The sequence below is a fragment of the Lethenteron reissneri genome, chromosome 41 (genome assembly GCF_015708825.2).
Source record: "Lethenteron reissneri isolate LAM-NWPU_2019-01 chromosome 41, ASM1570882v1, whole genome shotgun sequence".
NCBI lineage: Eukaryota > Metazoa > Chordata > Hyperoartia > Petromyzontiformes > Petromyzontidae > Lethenteron > Lethenteron reissneri.
Genome location: NC_083819.1, coordinates 3,319,363 through 3,339,781, shown reverse-complemented (window position 1 = coordinate 3,339,781; position 20,419 = coordinate 3,319,363). Strand labels below are relative to the sequence as shown.

The 20,419-nt window shown below is 48.7% G+C and overlaps 1 protein-coding gene across 1 annotated transcript; it reads left to right on the top strand.

Annotated features, from left to right (window-relative positions):
* The first annotated feature begins 222 nt into the window (after positions 1-222).
* Positions 223-20,096, top strand: LOC133352539 (ice-structuring protein 4-like). Its single transcript, XM_061568249.1, has 2 exons — positions 223-322; positions 19,782-20,096. The coding sequence occupies exons 1-2, from the start codon at positions 275-277 to the stop codon at positions 20,094-20,096; spliced, it is 363 nt and encodes a 120-aa protein (XP_061424233.1). The 5' UTR covers positions 223-274.
* The last annotated feature ends 323 nt before the right edge of the window (positions 20,097-20,419 follow it).

Sequence of the window (20,419 nt, the reverse complement as noted above, 5' to 3'; positions counted from 1 at the left end):
ACAGAAAGCTTTAAACTTCTTCCCTTCATTAAGCCCCAACTAAATCAAGACTCGCTCGCCGCACATTTTGCCTATTCACCGCTGACTATTTGGTTGATATCCAAACGGTTGTCTTTGACGGCGGTGTCAGGAACAGCCGGTGTACTACGCTTTCGGCATTCCCCCTCCCCCCTATGCCTCCCCCCTCCTTGATGTAGTGCACATTTTCTACAAGCGCAGCGTAACAAGTCGCGCAAATTGAGGAGGAATTAACGAACAGCCGACGACGACGACGATGATGATGATGATGATGAAGAAGGGCTGGAGAAACGAGCACACGGAGGTAATGAATTGGCCACCTTGCTGCCGCGTCCGCTGCCTCCGTTTAAAAAGGTCAAACCGTGCGATGATTCGCCGCACGCCTCTCCGGCAGGGCGGTGCCTTCTCATCCTCCGCCGTGAGAAAACGATCTCGTAAAAAAAAACTCAATTTTTTTTTTTTAGAAAACAAATGGAAGCGCGCAAAATAGTAACTCTCCGTTAAACGGCCGCGTCCGTTCGCTTTTTTTTTTTGCATACGTCTGTGTTTATTAGTAATTTTAGTGTTATCGTTATTTGTCGGTGTTGTTATTATTTTTGCTGCCGGGTGTTTTATTTTTTATTTTACAATGCTTTATGTTAAAAGGATATCTACTGTGAATGTGCTTTATTGGGCTATATGTTAGGGCGGGCGTTTTATTGGCCACATGAAAATATAAAAACGGGCATGGGTTACGGTTAGGTTCATGGTCGTAGGAGTATTACTGTCAAGCAAACGATATTTATTATTTCAAGAAAAAAAAAGAAACCCCGTTTCCAATTCCTTTTCTCTTTCATTTCTTGCCGGGCAGAGTGTGGCTCGGCAAGTCCCCAGGGTGTGCACGCCCGCGTTTCCACCGACGCGTATCATCGGCTCGCCAGTAAACACAGTAAATATTCACAATATGTGCTGCTGTGCCCACTGGGTATTTTAACTGCTTTTTGAACAAACCGCTACAAACGGACGACACGCTTTCTGTGACAACAATTTTTTTCTCTCTGCGAGCACGCATCTACCTCCCTGGCGCAGAACGTGGCAACGGAGTTTGTGGAGCGGCGTGTTAATTCCTAAATCTCCGAGGGGACGCTTTTAGTTTTTTGCCCCCCCCCCTTCCACTTTTTCCGTCGGCGCACGTGCGTGTATGTGTGTATGTGTGTGTGTGAATGTGTGTGTATGTACGTGTGTATGTGAGTGTGTATGTATAGTCCGGCAAAAACAACCCCCTACCTCCTTGTGGTGCCGGACGGCAACGCTGTGGTGGGCAGTGCCGTGGGGGGAGGGCCAACTTAGATTGGCTTTTCCCTTCATCGCGTTTGTAACCACCACAGGGGGGGCTCTGGACGGGTGCGAGGGGCTGGTAACCCCTCCACCTTCATTAACTACCACTAAACTACGATGCAAAACACTTATTAGGCTTGTGTCGGAGGCCCGCTCAGATCAGCTCAATAACAACGGTAGGAGGCTGCTAGATTTTTGTGCAGCCCATGGGCTTGTAATTACCAACACGCTCTTCCGGCATCGGCGCATCCACACAACATCATGGATACATGCCGGGTCCAAGCAAGAACATCTGCTGGACTACATAGTGACGGACCAGCGGATGCGAGCCCATGTCCTTGACACCAGGACCTACCGTGGAGCTGATCTGTCCTCTGACCATCGACTAGCCATCTGTAAGATGCGCCTGCCTTTCTTCCACTCGGGTGGTGGGTGTACACCCAGGATCCCATTCCAACCAAAAGTGGCCTGGTCTCAGTTAGCTGATGAAAGTTTCAAGCGAGAATTTCATCATCGCTTGCAGCTGGGGTTGGCATCGTCCCCCACTCCACCTGATGTCGAGGGGAAATGGGCGAGGTTTAAGACTGTGACTCATGCAGCTGCAATGGCTGCTTTGGGTACGCGGTCCAGACCTCCCCAGAAACCCTGGCTGACAGAGGAGGTGTTCAGGTTAATTGAGAAAAAGCGACAGGCCCACTCTCATCGCCTACAGCATCCCACGTCAGAGAATGAGGAGGTTTACCGCAGCCTTCGCTCGGAAGTTCGGAGAGCCGTAAGGCGCTGTAAGGATGGGTGGTGGTCGCGGGTTGCTGAGGAGATGGAGTCTGCCTCAGTGGCCCGTGATCACAAATCACTATTTAACTCCATCAAAAAAGTAACCTGCAGCGCCACACCTATTACCATCATTAGAGGAAAAAACGGTGATCCAATCTCCGACCCCCAGGAACAGGTTTGCAGATTTGCTGAGCATTTCTGTGAGGTCCTGGGGGAGGGAAATTCTCTCAGCCAGGAAAACATCATGACACAAAGTGGTGATAACCCTGCTGAGGCTGCGGTGCCTCAAATATTGGAAGAGGTCACCCCCTGTGAGTGGCTGGCTGAGGTGCCAGCTGTTGAGGAAGTACTGAGGGCGATCCGGTGTCTGAGACCAGGGAAGGCACCGGGCAGAGATGATCTCCCAAGCGAAATGCTGAGGGAGGGTGGCGTTTGTGCACAGACTGCCCTATATGACATCATAACAACAGTCTGGACCACTGGACGGGTTCCGCAGGACTGGAAGGATGCCCTGGTGGTCCCCCTCTTTAAGAAGGGGGACCGTACCGACTGTAACAACTACAGGGGCATCTCACTCCTCAGTGTGCCGGGTAAGGTCCTGGCAAGGATTATCCAACATCGCCTTGCTAGGCACGCTGAGGAGAGGCTTGCGGAGCCCCAATGCGGTTTCAGGAAAGGGCGGTCCTGCACAGATGCCATATTTTCTGTCCGTCTGCTACAGCAGAGGTGTAGGGAATTCCAAAAAGACCTACATCTCTGCTTTATTGACCTGGTCAAGGCCTATGATACCATCAGTAGGACTGGGCTCTGGGTTGTTCTTCGTGCTTTCGGAGTCCCTGACCCTCTGCTCACGATCATTAAGGACCTTCATGATGGTGAGCGGGCCCGGGTAAAACTACGTGGCCGGGAGTCGGAGCCTTTCCCTGTACACCTTGGGGTGCGACAGGGATGTCCTCTGGCTCCCACATTATTTAACATCTATTTTGACCGCGTAGTTCGAGAAGCCTTCAATAGCTGTACCGGGGGAATTTCCATTTGGTACAGATATAATGGGAGGCTGATCGATGCCCGGGTGCGATCAAGGGATGGCTCCCTATTGGTCAACCACGTTATGTATGCCGATGATTTGGTAATAGCTGCTCATTCAGAAGAGGAGTTGGAGACGCTGCTGCTGAGACTGGAGCGTGCCACTAAGAGGTGGGGCCTTACCATCAGCCCCACCAAAACTAAGCACCTGCCTGGGTATTTTGTACCATCGGACACTCCACCCCCACAACTCCCAATTGGTGATGGGGCAGTTGTGGAGAGAGTGGAGAGTTTCCCATACCTGGGCAGTGTGCTTATGACCGGCTCCAGTTTATCAGCAGAGGTCTCACTCCGAATCAGTCGAGCGGCAATATTTTTTCATCGGTTGCGTAACGCTGTGTGGAAGCTACCTGGTCTGTCGCTCCGCACGAAGCTTCAGGTCTTCTCGGCCACGGTCATTCCCTCCCTTCTCTACGCTTGCGAGACGTGGACCCCCCTGGTGGAGCATCTTCGCCGGTTGGAAACATTTAGGCTGGCCTGCCTACGATCCATCCTGGGTTTAACCAGGCTGGATTGTGTGAGGAGCTCACAAATCCTTGAAAGATCTGGGCAAAGTCCCATCAGTGAGCTCCTCCGGCAGGCGAGGCTGCGTTGGCTGGGTCATGTAGCCCGCATGCCCAGCCACCGCATGCCTAAATAGCTTTTGTTCGGCCGGATCGAGGGGGCTAGACGGGCGCGGCACGGGCTGGAGAAGAGATGGAGTGATGTGGTACAGGAGGACGTGGAGTTGAGTGGACTTGCCGATGACTGGTACCAGCGGTGTCAAGATCGGCCTCAGTGGAGGAGGCTCGTGAAGGACGCTACTGGGCAGTTGGAGGCAGTCGCCCTCCAACAACAACGGAGGGCGGAGGAGCGACGCTCACAACAACGAGCGGAGCGCCGGGTGGCTAAAGCACAGCAAGTTGGCACAGTAGGGGGCACAGGTGGTGCATCAGCCAGTCATCTCGGTCATCTCGGTCAGTCGACCAGTGGCACCTGCTGGGTCTGCCCCGTGACCTCCTGCCAGCGGGCGTTCGACACTTCACGTGGCCTCAAGGTGCACTTGGCCTGGCACAAGCATCGTGGTGACGTCACCGCCACTTAGTGGCGAATGGCGGTTGTTGTTGTTGTTGTATGTGTGTGTAAGTGTGTGTAAGTGTTTGTATGTGTGTGTAAGTGTGTATGTGTGTGTATATGTATGTGTATGTATGTGTGTGTATGTGTGTGTGTGTATGTGTGTGTATGTGTGTGTATATGTATGTGTGTGTCTGTATGTTTGTGTATGTATGTGTGTGTATGTGTGTGTATGTGTCTCTATGTCTGTACGTGTGTGTGTGTCAGCTCAGTACCAAGCATGGGGGCGGCACCTTGGCACGCGAGAAGTATGCTCGCAATACGCTTTGACGTTCTGCATTACCGCGGTATTAAAAGGGGCTAAGGGCCCCGTACGTTTCCGCGGTGGCAATATGCGGCTGTCAGACTGATTTACGAAAGGGCACGCGGTGACACGAAATCAATCTTCGCGAGGGTGGGGGAGGGGTGTAGGAAAAAAGTGCAAATAAGTGGTTTCATCGGATCCATAAGGCTACAAGTTCACTCCTTGATCATAAATGGAATTACGCTGCCATATTAGCATGCTCTGGTCCGTTGTAATTGCGAAGTACAAACATGCCCCCATCTGCACGTGGCAACGTCTAATGTCGAGTGCTTACGTGCGTCAATGAACATCGGGCCGTGATGTCAATGCACGACCTCGGGTTGGAGAGGTTGGAGGTGGGGGGGGGGCTCAGGGTGGGTGAGCGGGCGGCGTTGATTAAAGCTGCTGAAGCATGTGAATCTCTCCACCCCCCCCCCCCCCCCCCCCACATTGACTTTTGCCTAAAAAATCGACGCTCTTCACCACAAGGCCCAGACTAGAAAAAGAAATCACGCGGAATGTCCTGGTAGTTAAAAAAAACACAAAGTCCCACCCGCATAGCCTCTAACAGACTATTGGATCGTGGGTGTCATTCGACCATACTCCACCACGCTGGTCAGTGAGGGTTGGCATAGACGCTGGATCATAGAGTTGCAATAGTACAATTGATTTGACTATGCTGCCCTATGCCGACAACGTAACACCACCCCGACCCACATCTCGTGTTGTGTGCATGGTGAATGCCCGTACAAACACTATCCAGGCTCAAGTTGCTTGGCTCCTGAGATGTGACGACAGCATCATTGAGCATTTCCTCTGATTTGGCCACAGGCACTCCGCTCGTGACCTCGCCTACAAACAGGTCCACTGGTGGCATCTCTCTAGGTGCCAACGTCCCTTGACGGCCGGGTGTCGCGGTGGTGAGATGTTATCTCCCTCGCCTGGTATGCAGGAGGTCGTGGGCTCGATCCCGATCCCGACCCTGACGCCTGCTGCTGTATATTTGGACTTTGCATGTCTCTTTCCCCGTGGTGCATGGATTTTTCTCCATGTCCTTCGGGGTTTCCCTCCGCATTTAGAACCGCGCGCTTATAGTATTTGGCTGCTATAATTTACACGTGATAAGTCACTTCATTGAGCTATCATTTATGGTCAAGTCACTTCTGAAAAAGAGCAATACAGCTCAGTGCGCCTTATCTGGTAAAATTAAATATTAATGTAAAAGCAAAAATGGTGGTAAATAGAATGGCGACAATTTTTCTCGCAAAATATGAAACATTTTCACTTTTAATTCACAGTTCCAGTGATGCGTGTGTGACTAATCGGGAAGCGTGCAAACAACGGGCACCGATTTTTTTTATATATTTGTATATAAATGTAAACAATATATATTTACGAGGCGAACGCAACTGGACGATACATCACCGTGATGCTGCGCTCAACGTGACTGAGAGCCGTGCTCTGGAGTTGTGCCTGGGAAAGCAACGTTCTCGCTTTACCCTTTGCTCAACTTTTGCGCTTTGATTGCAACAAAATCACACGGTTTGCAGAGAGGGGCGGGGTAGATGCAATGCGCATTACTTCAGGGATAACACAGTCTCTACTCAGGGATAAAACATGGTAAAGAACTGACGATTGGATAAACGTATGGGTCGGCCCCCGTTGAGCGAACTTACAATCGAGTGTTTTTAACCAATCTATATTCATGCTTTGTACATCAAATACAATCGTGGCGTATATAACGTGAAATATAGTGAATAAGTTCAGGGAAACTGATATCGAAATAGTAGTCAGGGCGTGAAAGGTTACAGCTGAGTGAAAAAGCTGCTATGACAGATGGTATAGAAACACGGTTGGTTATTAATGCGTGTAGAGAGCGAACGACTGAAAACAATTGCAAAGTAGCATGGAGAAATGAATGCTTGAAATGAAAATTGAGAGACGGAAACGGGAACACGTGGACGAGAGAATAATGACATCAATACAAATATTAAGAAAATAAGCGGGCTTTGGCGGGAGATTAGGATAAGGATTAGTGGCCAGATTTGAAGGAGAATGTCGGAGTCGCAGCCAAGGATTGGAAGGTGTCTGAGAGAATGTTCATAAGGGAGATGGAGTGATGAAATCCGTTCATGGGCAGGTGCTCGGTAGGTTATTCTATCGCAGGATCATGAGCGTTTGCAGCTTACACCAGCAGTGGATTGGCCGTGACCGATGATGATAATGACGTTCATATTGTACCGTGAAAAATGATATCACGGCAACCGCAGTGATTATGTACCCGGAGAAAAAGTATCATGCATTATTCACACGCCCGGCACTTTAACGTTCAAACCTGCGGTAATAATAGTGGCTGAAGCCTTTGCACACACGAAGAAGCTACTTGGACAGGAGCCACGGGCAGTACGAGAGGTCTTAAGCCTTCCATCAGACATTGTAAAGAGAGCCCTGGTGCAGCAAGAGATAGCCAACTTGATTGCCACACAATGAGCTTAAAGGTACTCTATACCCCTCTGCTACCTCAATTAATGTTTTTTTTTAATATATAGAGGAGCTGTTATCTGTCTGGGCGCGCGAGGCGTGCTCGAGCGCAACTTTCAAAGCGAATCTTCGCGAGGCGTTTACACATTCCGCGATGCACATCGAGCTTGAGACCTGCCCGCCAAGGGGAACGTTGCTTTGGCTGTCGACGAAGCATGCATCGGTGCAAACTTTAGTTGGGGAGATGTTCGACGGTGGGGTGGGTGGTTTGTGGCCTCGAGCTGGTATTAAGGATAAACAAAGTAGAAGCAATTGTAATATCATTTATTTCCGGCAGCGGTTATCACGGTACAATGTGATCCGTGCCACTCTAATTGAATCAGTGTCTGGCATAAGAATGCTCGTCGCACGACACGTGGAAAAACAAGCTTAATGCATTCCAATTATTATCATTTATATATATGAATAAAAATTCATCACGAATATGGGATTAGTAGAAGATTGGCAATTGAGCGCATGAATAATTCATCAGTATTACTTTTCATTTTTACCAAAAAATATTTATATCCACGAAGCCATAGTTATCACTGTGGATAATACAGCAGGGATTGTGACAACATTTTTTTGATTTCCCATGCCAAACGAACTGCACGGAAAATGTAAAGTTGTCGTTATGCAACGAGTTCTGTATGGAAAATGTAACTGTGAGCAATGTGGTGGAAATAACTTCGTGACATTCATTATTGGGATTAACAAGTGCAAGCAGGCTGGAAGCCACCGACCATGGATTGTCGAAGGCAATATTACATACATCCCGTAAGGACGTGATCACAAATAAGGAGGTCTTCTCAACGGACACATAACCATTAATTACGTGAGTTATCAAAGATCGCTGCATTATTCTTAAGTTTTTTCGGTAAAGTCACGTAGGTAAAAAAATGTAAATTAATAAAAGTAAAATAAAAATAAAATCACGACGTTTCGGAGGCAACACAAGCTTCCGTCTTCAGGTGGAACCGTCGGAGGCAACACAAGCTTCCGTCACAGCCCGACAGCTGTATCAAGTAACTTTATACAGCTGTCGGGCTGTGACGGTTCCACCTGAAGACAGAAGCTTGTGTTGCCTCCGAAACGTCGTGATTTTATTTTTATTTTACTTTTATTAATTTTAATTTTTTACCTACGTGACTTTACCGAAAAAAACTAAGAATATGAATCCTTGCAGTCACGAAAGCTTCAAATCTAGAATCGCTGCGTGAGCTGGCTGGACCACTTATACCAGCGGTCGGGAACCTATGGCTCGCGAGCCATATATGGCTCTTCCGGTGACGGCATATGGCTCCCAGACAATTTTGAGTTGAAAAATAAAATAAAAATTAAAAAAAAAATCAGTTTCGAACTGATTTTAAAATACTTGTGATATTGCTTAATAATACTGTGTCAATTTAAAGTAAACATAAATTAGTTTTGAAGATAAAATTTCTCGGGTCACGGGTCCCGTGACCAGAAGTCGCATTAAAAGTAAGACATATTTAATTTATTATACGTTAAAAATACTATATGGCTCTCAATGAAATATATTTAGAAATATTTGGCTTTTATGGCTCTCCCAGTAAAAAAGGTTCCCGACCCCTGACTTATACCAACGTGGCCGCCGTGGTAGCGAGATGTTAACTACATCGCAGTGGTATACAGGAGGTCGTGGGTTCGATCCCGACACTGACGCCTGTGTATTTGGAGTTTGCGTGTCTCTCTCTCTCCCGGTGGTCGCGTGGATTTTTATCCGGGTCCTCCTGCTTCCCCCTCCACATTTAGAAGCACGCGTTTAGATAATTCAGCTGCTATACATTTCCACGCGATAAGCCACTTCGTTGAGCTATCACGTGTCACCAGGTCGCTTCTGAAAGAAGAACTATATAGCACAGTGGGATTTACCTGGTAAGATAAAAAGTGTTTAGTTTTAGTATTGTTTATGATAATAAAAACTCTGTCACTGTAAAATTTCTGTCCTTATCACACAGTGCCTCATCCAGCGTTCCGTGAAATTTTAAACGCCTCCGCATGTTGAGTGCTTTCATTGCAATGTAGATGATGCGTATAGATTCCACACTTATAAACCAAATCATTGATGATATGATGCGCTATTGTTTCTCTAATAACTCATTGAAGCGTTGGGCAAATACGTTGAGGTTGGAGGTTAAGTGTGTTGACAAAGGTATATAGATTTATAAACAGAGCAAGATATTTTTATTTATTCACCACGCTGGTCAGTGCAGATTGGTGAAGGCAGATAGCAAAGATAGGGGAGCATAGATGTGCAGTACAGCAATAGATGTTGTTTCACTGCCTCCATATTGTCCTGGAACCTGTAAAACCTTATTATGCATGATTGTCATTCGTCCAAGCAAGATCCAGGCTCAACCATGCTTAGCGTCCCAGATCTGATAAAAGCCAATGAATTCCAGATTATTTGCCCGAAGGCAGGTCCAGTTGTAAAGAAAATTAAAATACACCCTGGTTCTTTACATACAGATCTGTTTCAACTGTAATGCAATGCTTTTGCGGTCGCACTTGTGGCGATTTTTGTGTTGTATTTATGTTGGGGATGGAAATGTGGTGCGGTGATTAGTGCACTGCACTGTGACTCCAGTGACCTGACTTACATTCCCGGCCACAAAGTTAACATCAGGCGGTGAGTGATGTCCGACTCAGTCCCGGGACCCATCCCCACCTTCACCAACCCGCAACGACCAACGCGGTGAAGTATGGTCAAACAACCCACATGATCGACGTGGCATAGGGGAAGGTCCTCCATTCAGCAGTGCGTTGACAAAAAGCTGCAGCTTATCAATTGTACTGGTAGGAACCCACTGGTTCCACCAGCCCACAGGGGATTATTGTGTCCGTCCGTCGTGCAGGGAGGGGCTGGGTGGGGAGGGAGTGGCTGGGTGGGGAGGGGGGGGAGGGGCTGGGTGGGGAGGGTGGGGCTGGGTGGGGAGGGGAGGGTGGGGAGGGGCTGGGCGGGGAGGGTGGGGCTGGGTGGGGGGTGGGAGGGTTGGGGCTGGGTGGGGAGGTGCCCTTATAAAACTCAACGTTTAACCTACGCACGCCAGCTTGTGCCCGCCCTCACAGTCGGGCATATTTGCGGAATACACCACGCCGCCGTTGACCCTGGCCATTGACCGAGCAACCCAACGTTCCTACCAGCTCCCTCCGCAGGAATGTGTTTAATTGTGTGCTTCAGTCTTTGGATGAACACTGGAGGTATACGGCATCCTCCATGAGATAAATATTAACTTTGGCACCGGCTGGACACATACCATGGCAATTTTAAGCAGTCCTTTTTTTCCTTCTTACACCACAGCTCCCTTGACTGGCATGACATTGGGAAGGGCCGAACGTTCAGCAGTGGAATGACAAAGGCCCCGTCGATATTCTCCTCCCCTTTAACCGCATCGTTCCTCGCGTCCTTTACCCGGACATCAAGACACATGCCCGTGATTGACTGGTGCGAGAAATCGGTGGCGCGTTCGGTTTTTTGTTTAACTTCACCGAATTTTTGCAGTGCCTTCCAGGCTCTCTGCCGTAAGGTCAGACTAATGACATCTTGACCCCGCCTCTTTATCACACGCTCCCAGAGCTGGCAAAAAATTTAAAGCCATTTATTTCGGACGGAAATCCCAACTGGTGTTTTTTTTCTTTCTTCCAAGGCCACAGGGCCTGTTTAGCGCAAGCCTCTCATCAATTACGCACCGACACTAATCACACAGGAGTGAGTGTTCGATGCAGGTCACGTCCTGGGCTGCTGTGCGTGTGGTGGTGCGGTATTGCACCGACAGAAGAATGAGAGATCTTCACCAAAATGCAAATGATGAATTATGGAAATGTGCCGGCCACCCAGGCACCAGAATATATTTACAGCTAAGGACGGATTTATTCACGACTACATTAAAATTGTTTAAATACCAAACAGGATTCTACAGAGTTGAAAGAAAGTAGACTTCACATTTTCTCACCCTACGAAACATTTTAAGCAGAGTGATTCTTTTTTATTTAATATTTATAATCCATGGGATGTTTATTTATTTATTTAGTAAAACATTCTGTAGATATAGGAATACTTAAAATGAGATTATTTCGAAAATAAAGTCGTATTTCAAAGTACGGGCAGCAATTAAAAAATAAAGCACGTACAATAACACCGCGGTTAACGTCGCGGATGCGTTCCTGAAAGGTGCGGGGCGACGAATATCGAAGCGACGTCAATCAATGAAGCGATGTACAGGGTGAGTGAGTGGTGGACGCGAAGCCCGAGGCGGCGGATAACGAGAGAGGATGGACGATGCTGTGAGCGAGGTAAGCACGGGGGTCGAGATGGGTAGCGGTGTTCAGAAGGTGACGACATGGGCAGGAGAAGACGTAAATCGGAGTATTACTGTAAAAATAACACGGCTGGATACAGTTTTCTGTGATGGAATCTGAAGAAAGGCAAGTGCGGTGGTCCAGTTATAGAGCTGAGAGTCTTCGCTAACAAATGTTCTGCTGCCCTGTATAAAGTGCCATTCATCTCAACTCCGCAGAGCTTATCCTGCCCATCGCAGCGCTGAGAGAGTCTTTTCCTTTTGAGTCATTGGTGTCAAAAAGAACAGACTGTCAAATTAGATTTTCGGGTGCGTTGATTCACAAAAAGTACCATAAAATGTTGTACATTTGTTCGAATCACAGGGCAAGATGAAGGTGAGGAGGGAAAAAGGCAATTTGGTCCACTTTGCGCAGATCTGTATTTTACCATTTTTGCCGCAAGGCTCTTCTCCGGCGCAATCTATAGCTGCGCACCCAATATGTAGTTATTTGACAGTGGCGAGCAAGAAGTGGTACATTCACCGTGCTTATCCTTGAAGAATTCGCTCGCTTACTCGTACGTTTTTATTTTTGACAGTAATTCCAGCAGCAACGGGCAAAACGACGCCAGCGGCCTCCAATTTCTGGCCCAACACCCACTCTGCTGCCATACCTGTTAGCGATCTGGTCATGCATCGGAGCACGTTGCTTGTTCCGCGTTAACGCATTATTCGCTGGCACGCATTCGCTGCGTCGTGGGCAAGCGGCTCGCACGCACGTTGGCATTTGCAAGGGCGCTCGATTGCACGCCCCTCAGCCCCACGTGCGCGGCGTAATGGGTTTGCATCGGCTGCCCGCATCAGTTTGCTCGTACGTGCGCGTGCGCGCGTGCGTGCGTGCGCGTGTCCGTGCGCGTGCGTGCGCGTGTCCGTGGGCGTGCGTGCGTGCGCGTGCGTGCGTGCGCGTGCATGCGCGCGCGTGCGTTCGCGTGTCCGTGCATGTACTGCCGGATTAGGCTCCGGCGCTTAAATCCATTTCCCGTGACACATGTGAACTTTATTGAGATGCAAACTACCCAGAAGGAGGACCATGAGCTATTGCTTGTCTTAGCCCTGCCGTGCACTTGACATATAGCACCGCGTCATAAAAAGGACTAAAGAGAGTCATGATTCCGACGAGGGCTGCCGCACGGATCGATCGTTGCCTAGATGAGAGCTGTGATTCAATCTTCTGATGCTTTAACTGCTTATTTGGTAAGAAGCCTATCCCTGATGTCCTCTTGTCATCTGTATTATTCTTTAATCCATCTATTACTGGGTTTTTCTCTGGTCTGTACGGTGTGTGTGTTCATATGTGTTATTATAAGCCCATAGGGCTGGAGCGGTGGTGGTTTAGGGGATAAGTGCAATGCGCTATAGACCCCGTTGACCCGAGTTTGATTCCCAATCATGGCCAACGTTCGTGGAGAATGATATCTGAACTTCCTTTAAAAACTGCCCCCTCCCCCCTTCACTAACCCGCATTGACCAGCGTAGCGAAGTATGGTCAAACAACTCCCATGACTAACAAGGCATTTTGAGCTCTTCACCCAACAGTGGATTGACATTACAAATATTATTATAAAATACAACACAATTTTAATCGGTCTTACAGAGGTTAATGGATGAAATAAAATGTAATACATATTAATAATCTTCTTGATTCTTTCGGTAAAGTCACGTAGAATGGAAATAATAAAATAATAAAAATAAAACATAATAAAATAATTCTCACGACGTTTCGGCCACAACGCAAGCAGCCATCCTCAGGTGAAGAACAGGTCTGTCAGAAAAACAGCGTCTACGTGACTTTACCGAAAGAACCAAGAAGATGAATCTCTGCAGTCACGAAAGCTTTAAATCGAAATATTAATAATTTCTTCAAAATACAATTACCACGGTGGAATCATCAATGGCCAAGTTATATCCACTGCTAGATCAAGTCCTCCCCCCAACATTGTCACCATCCCTCGCTGTCCTACGATGCCACGACGTATCTCGCTCCTGGGCATGAGCTCATCTCGTTGCTGCATCTAACGCTCCGATGGTCCACACGTTCGCCTGCCATTCCATCGCCGGTCTTGTACACGCAGCTACGCCGCTTGTCGGAATGAGCCATGCCCGAGCCCGCTTGCTTCCTTTTAGACATCATCATTATTATTATTATGTGTCTAATATACATTTGTCACGTGGATCCACGTTTTCATCTTTCTATCTTAGTGCTCTTTTTTGCATAATTTTCAGCTTTTGTTTCATCTTATTCGTCACAGTCCACGGTTCCCCGTTGCGAATCTAAGCCGTGGATAACCTCGGTGCCAAGTCATACCTTCTTATTATCTCATCTCAATGCGTCTTTGCATAATTTTCAGATTTGCTTTCACGTTCTTCTCAGGTGTTTAGTTTTAGTCCGAGTTGTCAGATCCCCATGAGCCATGGGAAGGGTAAAAGGCACGGATTCGCTTCCCTTCATCTTCGACAGGCTTATTGCCATTTTCGTCTCTCATTATCACGTGGAATTTCTCGGACGCACTCCATCGTGATCTCGCTCGCCTCCTTTGTTTCACCGTGGTGTTTATCCCGGACCTCCGCCTACAATAATCCTTCTCCCCGCAGCCATCTCGAGATATTAGTCCTCTGCAGTGCTTTCCAGTTTGCGAACTTCTCTCTCCAAAACTGAATTCCGTTTGTTCAGCGCCCGAACACTGCACGGGCGTGAGCGTTCTCGACAACTTGAGCGGCGGCCACATATTTTCACGCGAAACAAAAAAGAGTGTGGGGGGGGAGGGGGGGAGGACGATGACGACGACGCTTTTTGTGTTACACGACGCCGAGAGGGACGGGGAGTTGGTGGGTGCGGGGTGCGGGCTGTGGGTCGGCCGTGCATCTCGTGGCTCGCCGCGTAGCCAGGGTCCCGGCGGGAGGGAGTGGAGCGTGCCGAGATGCGACGGATACCTGAGACGCACGAGTTCTGCGATGATTGCTTAAAAGTGCGCCGTAGCGCTGCAGCGGAGAGAGGCGCGCGACGGCGAGCGTCCTCGCCGTTTGAAGCCAGCATGCACATTTTAACAATTTTTTTTTTGCCGACGCTAATTCCGCCGGCTCTCTTTGCTCGTGTGAACGCAATCATTTTCGGCGGCGTGAACGCCGCCTTCAAGATTCGCGTGCAGCGTTCGCAGCGCAATGATTTAAATTCCTTCTGGCGTCTTTTGTCCGCCAGCTATGATGCATCGAGCAGCGTTAGCCCTTTTATTGTTAATAAAGTGCAGAGACCAAGTGTGATTGATGAGAAGCCCGCATTGCCAGAGTTTTTGGCTTTATATATAAAAAAAATCAAATCTCCCCCTGAAAAGCAAAGGTGCGGATGGATTGGTCGAAATTTGAGAATGATTAAAAATAAATGCCCTATATTTGAATAAACTGATTCTTATTGCAATAGAAATCATTCGTAGCAAGTGCGATCAGTGGAGTGTGCGTTAATTTGTATTCTTCTATGGCATTAAAAAATGCATAGATTTGGAGCTCTTCAAATAATAAATATTTTAACATTGCCACGTGACAGGCAGGCACCCGCACACCCTTCATTAAATTCACGGAATTGCTTCAGCCCGCTCGCTGGTGTAAACACTCTGAACTGCTGTCATTTGAGTGAAAGGAATACCATAGTAAGTGGCCTAATTACGTTGTCATTATTTTTTTACAACCCTTGGTCAATCAACTGCTGGATGAAGGCCACCACTCACTCTTCACTCACTGGGGCCTGTTAGACCATACTCCCACACCGCACCGATCAGTGTGGGTTGGCGATGAAGGGACACCACCAGTACCGAGTCAGACATCACTGACTCGGTCTGGGAGCCGAACACAGCTTACCGAGTCGAATAGTGCAGTGCGCGAACCAACGACTGCGCCACCATTTTCCCCCATCTAATGTTCACGTATGATACCTTCCATCAACACGTGGCTCGCGGCGGCAATGACCTTTCATCAAACCACCGCTAGATGAGGGCCTTTTGGTCATGGCACTTACAATCGCCATACGTCACCACGCTGGTCAGTGCGGGTCGGTGAAGGCGTGGAGCATCAGACATTGCAGCTTAGAATCACTGTACAACATTCGATTTTTCTGCCCTGCAGCAGCCGACGATGCCCGTTTTACGCAGGACAGTCGCCCATCCGAGCATCATCAGGGCTCTTCAACCGGTTAGCTTCTGAGATTCGACGTGCAATCGGGCCCACCCTGGGCGATTCTGGTCACAGAGCTGCCGTCGAATGTTCGCCCCCCAAGCACACGTGGCTCGCGGTGGCAATGACGGGACGTCGACACGCAGCCAACGTGCCCTGCGCACGGTCGCGTCGGAGCGAGCGACGGAGGGAACGTGACCGTAACGATGGCGGTGGCAGGAGAGAGAGAGGAAGAGAGGGAGGGAAAGAGGGAGGGAGAGAGAGGGAGAGGGAGGGAGAGAGGGAGGGAGGGAGAGAGAGAGAGAGGGAGAGAACTCTCTTGGCTCAATCCCACTTGCTAAACCCAAAGGTTAACTGTGTCTTCAAGGGGGCATTTTCACCAAAAAAAAAGCAATGGGGGGCTGTAGTGCAGTATTTGCTTTCGTTGCGGATTACGCTCGCTCCGAGTATTTTGACTTGCCGTTAAATGGGGAGTAAAGCAAAGTAAGAAAGAAGAGTACGGGGGGTGGGGGGGGGAAGAGAAAAAAAATACGCGCGTGCAAATGTCATTACCCTTGGGTAATTGGGTAGCACGGTCGTGCAGCACGTGTAGCGACAGGGCAACGTCGAGGAATCACGTTGCGCACATATTCGTCGTCGTCGTCGTCACTAGCCATGGTCGATCCGCTGCTGGACGAAGGCGCCCCAAGCCACCGCGATCTCTCCGCCGTGCTGCGATGTGACCGTCCACCCAGCAGCTGCACATGAGCCAATTCCATCGCTCCATCTCCTTGGTCGAGAGGTTCTCCGGAACGCATTCCTTTCTTGTCGCGATGCGTCCTAACCTAATCCAAAATATTTATTAAATTATTTAAATATTTGAAAGGGGGAAAATCACATTCTGTGGTTATTTTGATGTTTTTGAAATACATATTTTTTAAACTAACATTGTATAAGGAAATATATATAATAATGTTTCATAGAACAGGACATCACAAGCTCATACCGATATGAGAGACAGAAAGAGGAGCGCATTGATTGGAACTTCAAGGCACCTGAGCCGGAGTGATTGGAAGTCATGGGCCCAGATCAGCTCAATAACAATGGTAGGAGGCTGCTAGACTCCTGTGCAGCCCATGGGCTTGTAATCACCAATACTCTGTTCCGGTATCGGCATATCCACACTACATCATGGATGCACGCCGGGTCCAAGCAAGGACATCTGCTGGACTACATAGTGACAGAACAGCGGATGCGGGACCACGTCCTTGATGCCTTACCGTGGAGCTGATCTGCCCACTGACTATTGGCTTGTCATCTGAAAGATGCGCCTGCCAATTTTCCACTGCGGTGGTGAGTGTCCACACAGGACCCCATTGAAAGCCACAGTCAACTGGTCTCAGCTTGCTAATGAAGGTTGCAAGCAAACAAGTAATAATCGCTTGCAACTGGGGTTGGCATCCATTGCCTCCCTCCCCCGATCCTGCGGGTAAATGGGTGAGGTTCAGGACTGTGGTTCATGCAGCTGCATATGGCTGATTTGGGTATGCAAGCCAGACCTCTCCAGAAACCCTGGCTAACGGAGGAGGTTCCCGCACCTCCGATTGGGCACGGTTGGCTATGTACGGTGTGAAAGAAGTCCACCATACTTACACACGTGCAAGGCATGAATAATGGCTGTTGGTAAAGAAGTAGAGTGCGCTTGCTTAGGCAGCAAGCGTCACGGCGAGAAGGGAAGCGGTGTCCGGTGGTCGAGACTAACGGCGGAGTGGCAGACACGGGATGGAACGCGCCCCGGGAGGACGTCCGCCGCACAGATGGAGCGACGAATCCAGCTCGTGTGCAGATGCTCGCTGGACCATGAGAGATGGTGAATGCTTGGGAAGACCTTCAACGAGCAGTGGATTGATCACAGCTGAAAAATGATGATGATGATGATGATGACCCCATATGGCATATTAACCCAATCAACACGATACCTGGATGTGTCTTTTATTTAATGAGTGCTAAACGCTAAAGGTCGCCGTGAATCCTTGCGAGGTTGTCCCGTAAGTGGCGATGTCGAACAAGAAGTCTGCTGACTGACCGTATCCAATTGAAGATGTTTGGCAATGGTGTAGGGGAATCTGGCAAAGAATTAGACCCTTTGGCATGGCTTACCATACCTTGTCAGTGACGGCAAAAGAAAATGCTTCCCCTGTATATCCTTGAAATGGACCCTGTGCATTACCATTGATCACCTGCCTTGTGCTAAAGCCATTAAAGTGCTCGATAGTTCATTGTTACCAAAACTACATGAAACACTACGTACGGGTTAAGTTGTGCCTCCCTTTCACCGGGATTCGTCAAAGCCAATTATCAAACAATGAAATACGTTACTGCTGTAATTATTAATTAGCGACGCTCTATTATTGAAACATAATTAACAGTCTAATGCTTTGGGAAAACATTGTTTCTTTTGTTCTCTCAACGTTTCCGTGTCTATATTTTTGAAAATGCTCGCCCACCTTGCTCAGTGCGAGAAACGTGTCAACTCTGATCTATTTGCCCCTCCAACAGTGCTGTTCGTTGCTGGCCGCTTCGCAGTTTTGGGCATTTTGGGGCCCTACGCTCGCCCAAGCGCGATATGAAAGAAAAAAAGCTGGGCGCAATTTAGCGGCTTTTTCTTTTACCCAGCGGAATTGTTCCTCAAAATTCCTTGCTACAATAAGATTGTCTGAGAATAATAATTCACGCGAAAAAAAACATCGGCACCACTGTCACAAAATGCCACCGTGACGTTCTTACACTCATATTCACGCGTGCGGCAAATAGCTTTCGCCAACCTCACACGATCTGGCAAAAAGTTACCCCTGTGGTCATAGCAAAACGGTATGTTGGAAGATTCCTTGGGTTGCTTCCATTAAGGAAGAATGTGGAGCGTTTCCGAGAAAATATTGAGATTTTGCGGTGCATAGCCTTGCAACTTCAGGTGAGGTGGACCGCATATCTTCGCCTCGGTCAGTCGCAATAATGTCACTTGAATAATATGCATTGCGTGAAAGAAATTGATGTTTGTGATGAGACGAAAGCTCCTTTGCCAAAGCGAGAACTAGATTATCAGACGAGGCACCGTTTAACCCAGCCTCTATCGTCAAATTCCCCAGATCATTAGACGATCCGGAACGGAAGACTCATCCAAAACGTGTGCCCAGTGTCAATAAAGTGTGACTAATCTGATCTCACACAAACAAATGCAAAGATCCCCCATATAGCCTTAACAGACTGTTGGGGCAAGTGCTGTTAGAGAGTACCTATGAAGGCCGGAACGGTACACGCGCGGGGTGGGTGGCCAGTACCACGCCCGACCGCCTTTGTCTCCCTGGTGGCGATGTTTACACACCACACCAGGTACTCATTCAAGGCTGAGCCGACCTAGGGGAGGCCCATGACCGGTTCAAATAATCGTCACTCGTGTTGGCCGTGAGTGGGAATCGAACTCGGGTCGCCAGGTTCATAGTGCAGCGTGCCAACCACTACACCCACCGCTCAAACACACACAGATGCCTACCACATTGTAGGACGTACCACTACATTTTTCTTCAAATTCATCATCATCTTTCGATTTAAAGCTTTCGTGACTGCAGGGATTCATCTTCTTGGTTCTTTCGGTAAAGTCACGTAGAAGGGAAGTAATAAAATAATTGTATTAAGTTTTATTTTTATTATTTTATTACTTCCCTTCTACGTGACTTTACCGAAAGAACCAAGAAGATTCATCATCATCATCACCGTTATTCCCGCTGGTCCTCTGCATAAATAACACAAAAAACACGCATGTTTTAAAAATACATTCAGTTGTTTAAATGAGGCCCCCTTATCCGCAGATGAACATCATGGGGGACATCCCTTCCCCACTCAACGAAAGCCGCGTTTACTTGACATCACATCTAGGAGATCTGCACGAATTTCGATGCGGTCTGCGCAAATTACTTTGAACTGAACTACGGAAAGAAAGCGATGCAATGCATGCGCCGATAACGCTGCTCTCGAGAGTTAAAATTGTACAAAACAGGCGATGTTTCGGGCAATGGCCCTTCGTCTTCTTCTTCATCACAGACAGATGATAACAACAACATCTCCCTCTCTCTGTGATGACATGTTGTTGATTATGTTTTCTTTCTCTTTAGGGCAGTGCTACGAGCAGCGCTATTGACGAATATGCCGGTCCTTCGCGCGTGCGCACCACTGCCAACGTAGCAGCAGCGGCGGCAGCAGCGGCGGCAGCAGCGGCGGCAGCAGCGGCGGCAGCAGCGGCGGCAGCAGCGGCGGCAGCAGCGGCGGCAGCAGCGGCGGCAGCAGCGGCGGCAGCAGCGGCGGCAGCATGGTTCGCGCGAGAGCAAAGGTTTCCTAAATCCCCGCTGTCACTCTCGCCACAGCACCGTGCAATTAGCACGGTGCAATTAGCACGGTGGCCGCACGCGGCCACCGTGTTCATCGGGTGAGGTGCGGAGAGCCCATAGCCCCAGTGGACATATTGTAACTGCTGTACGGATTTCTCCAGGATGAATAAAGATTCCGATTCCAAATTTGTTTTTTATTCGGCGACACCGCGGCGCGTCTCCACGTTGCCGAAGCGGCGGCCAGGGCACGCTGAAGTCGCCACGGAGAACCACAAAGAACCACAGAGAACCACAGAGAGAACCACAGAGAGAACCACAGAGAACCACAGAGAGAACCACAGAGAACCACAAAGAACCACAGAGAACCACAGAGAGAACCACAGAGAGAACCACAGAGAACCACAGAGAGAACCACAGAGAACCAC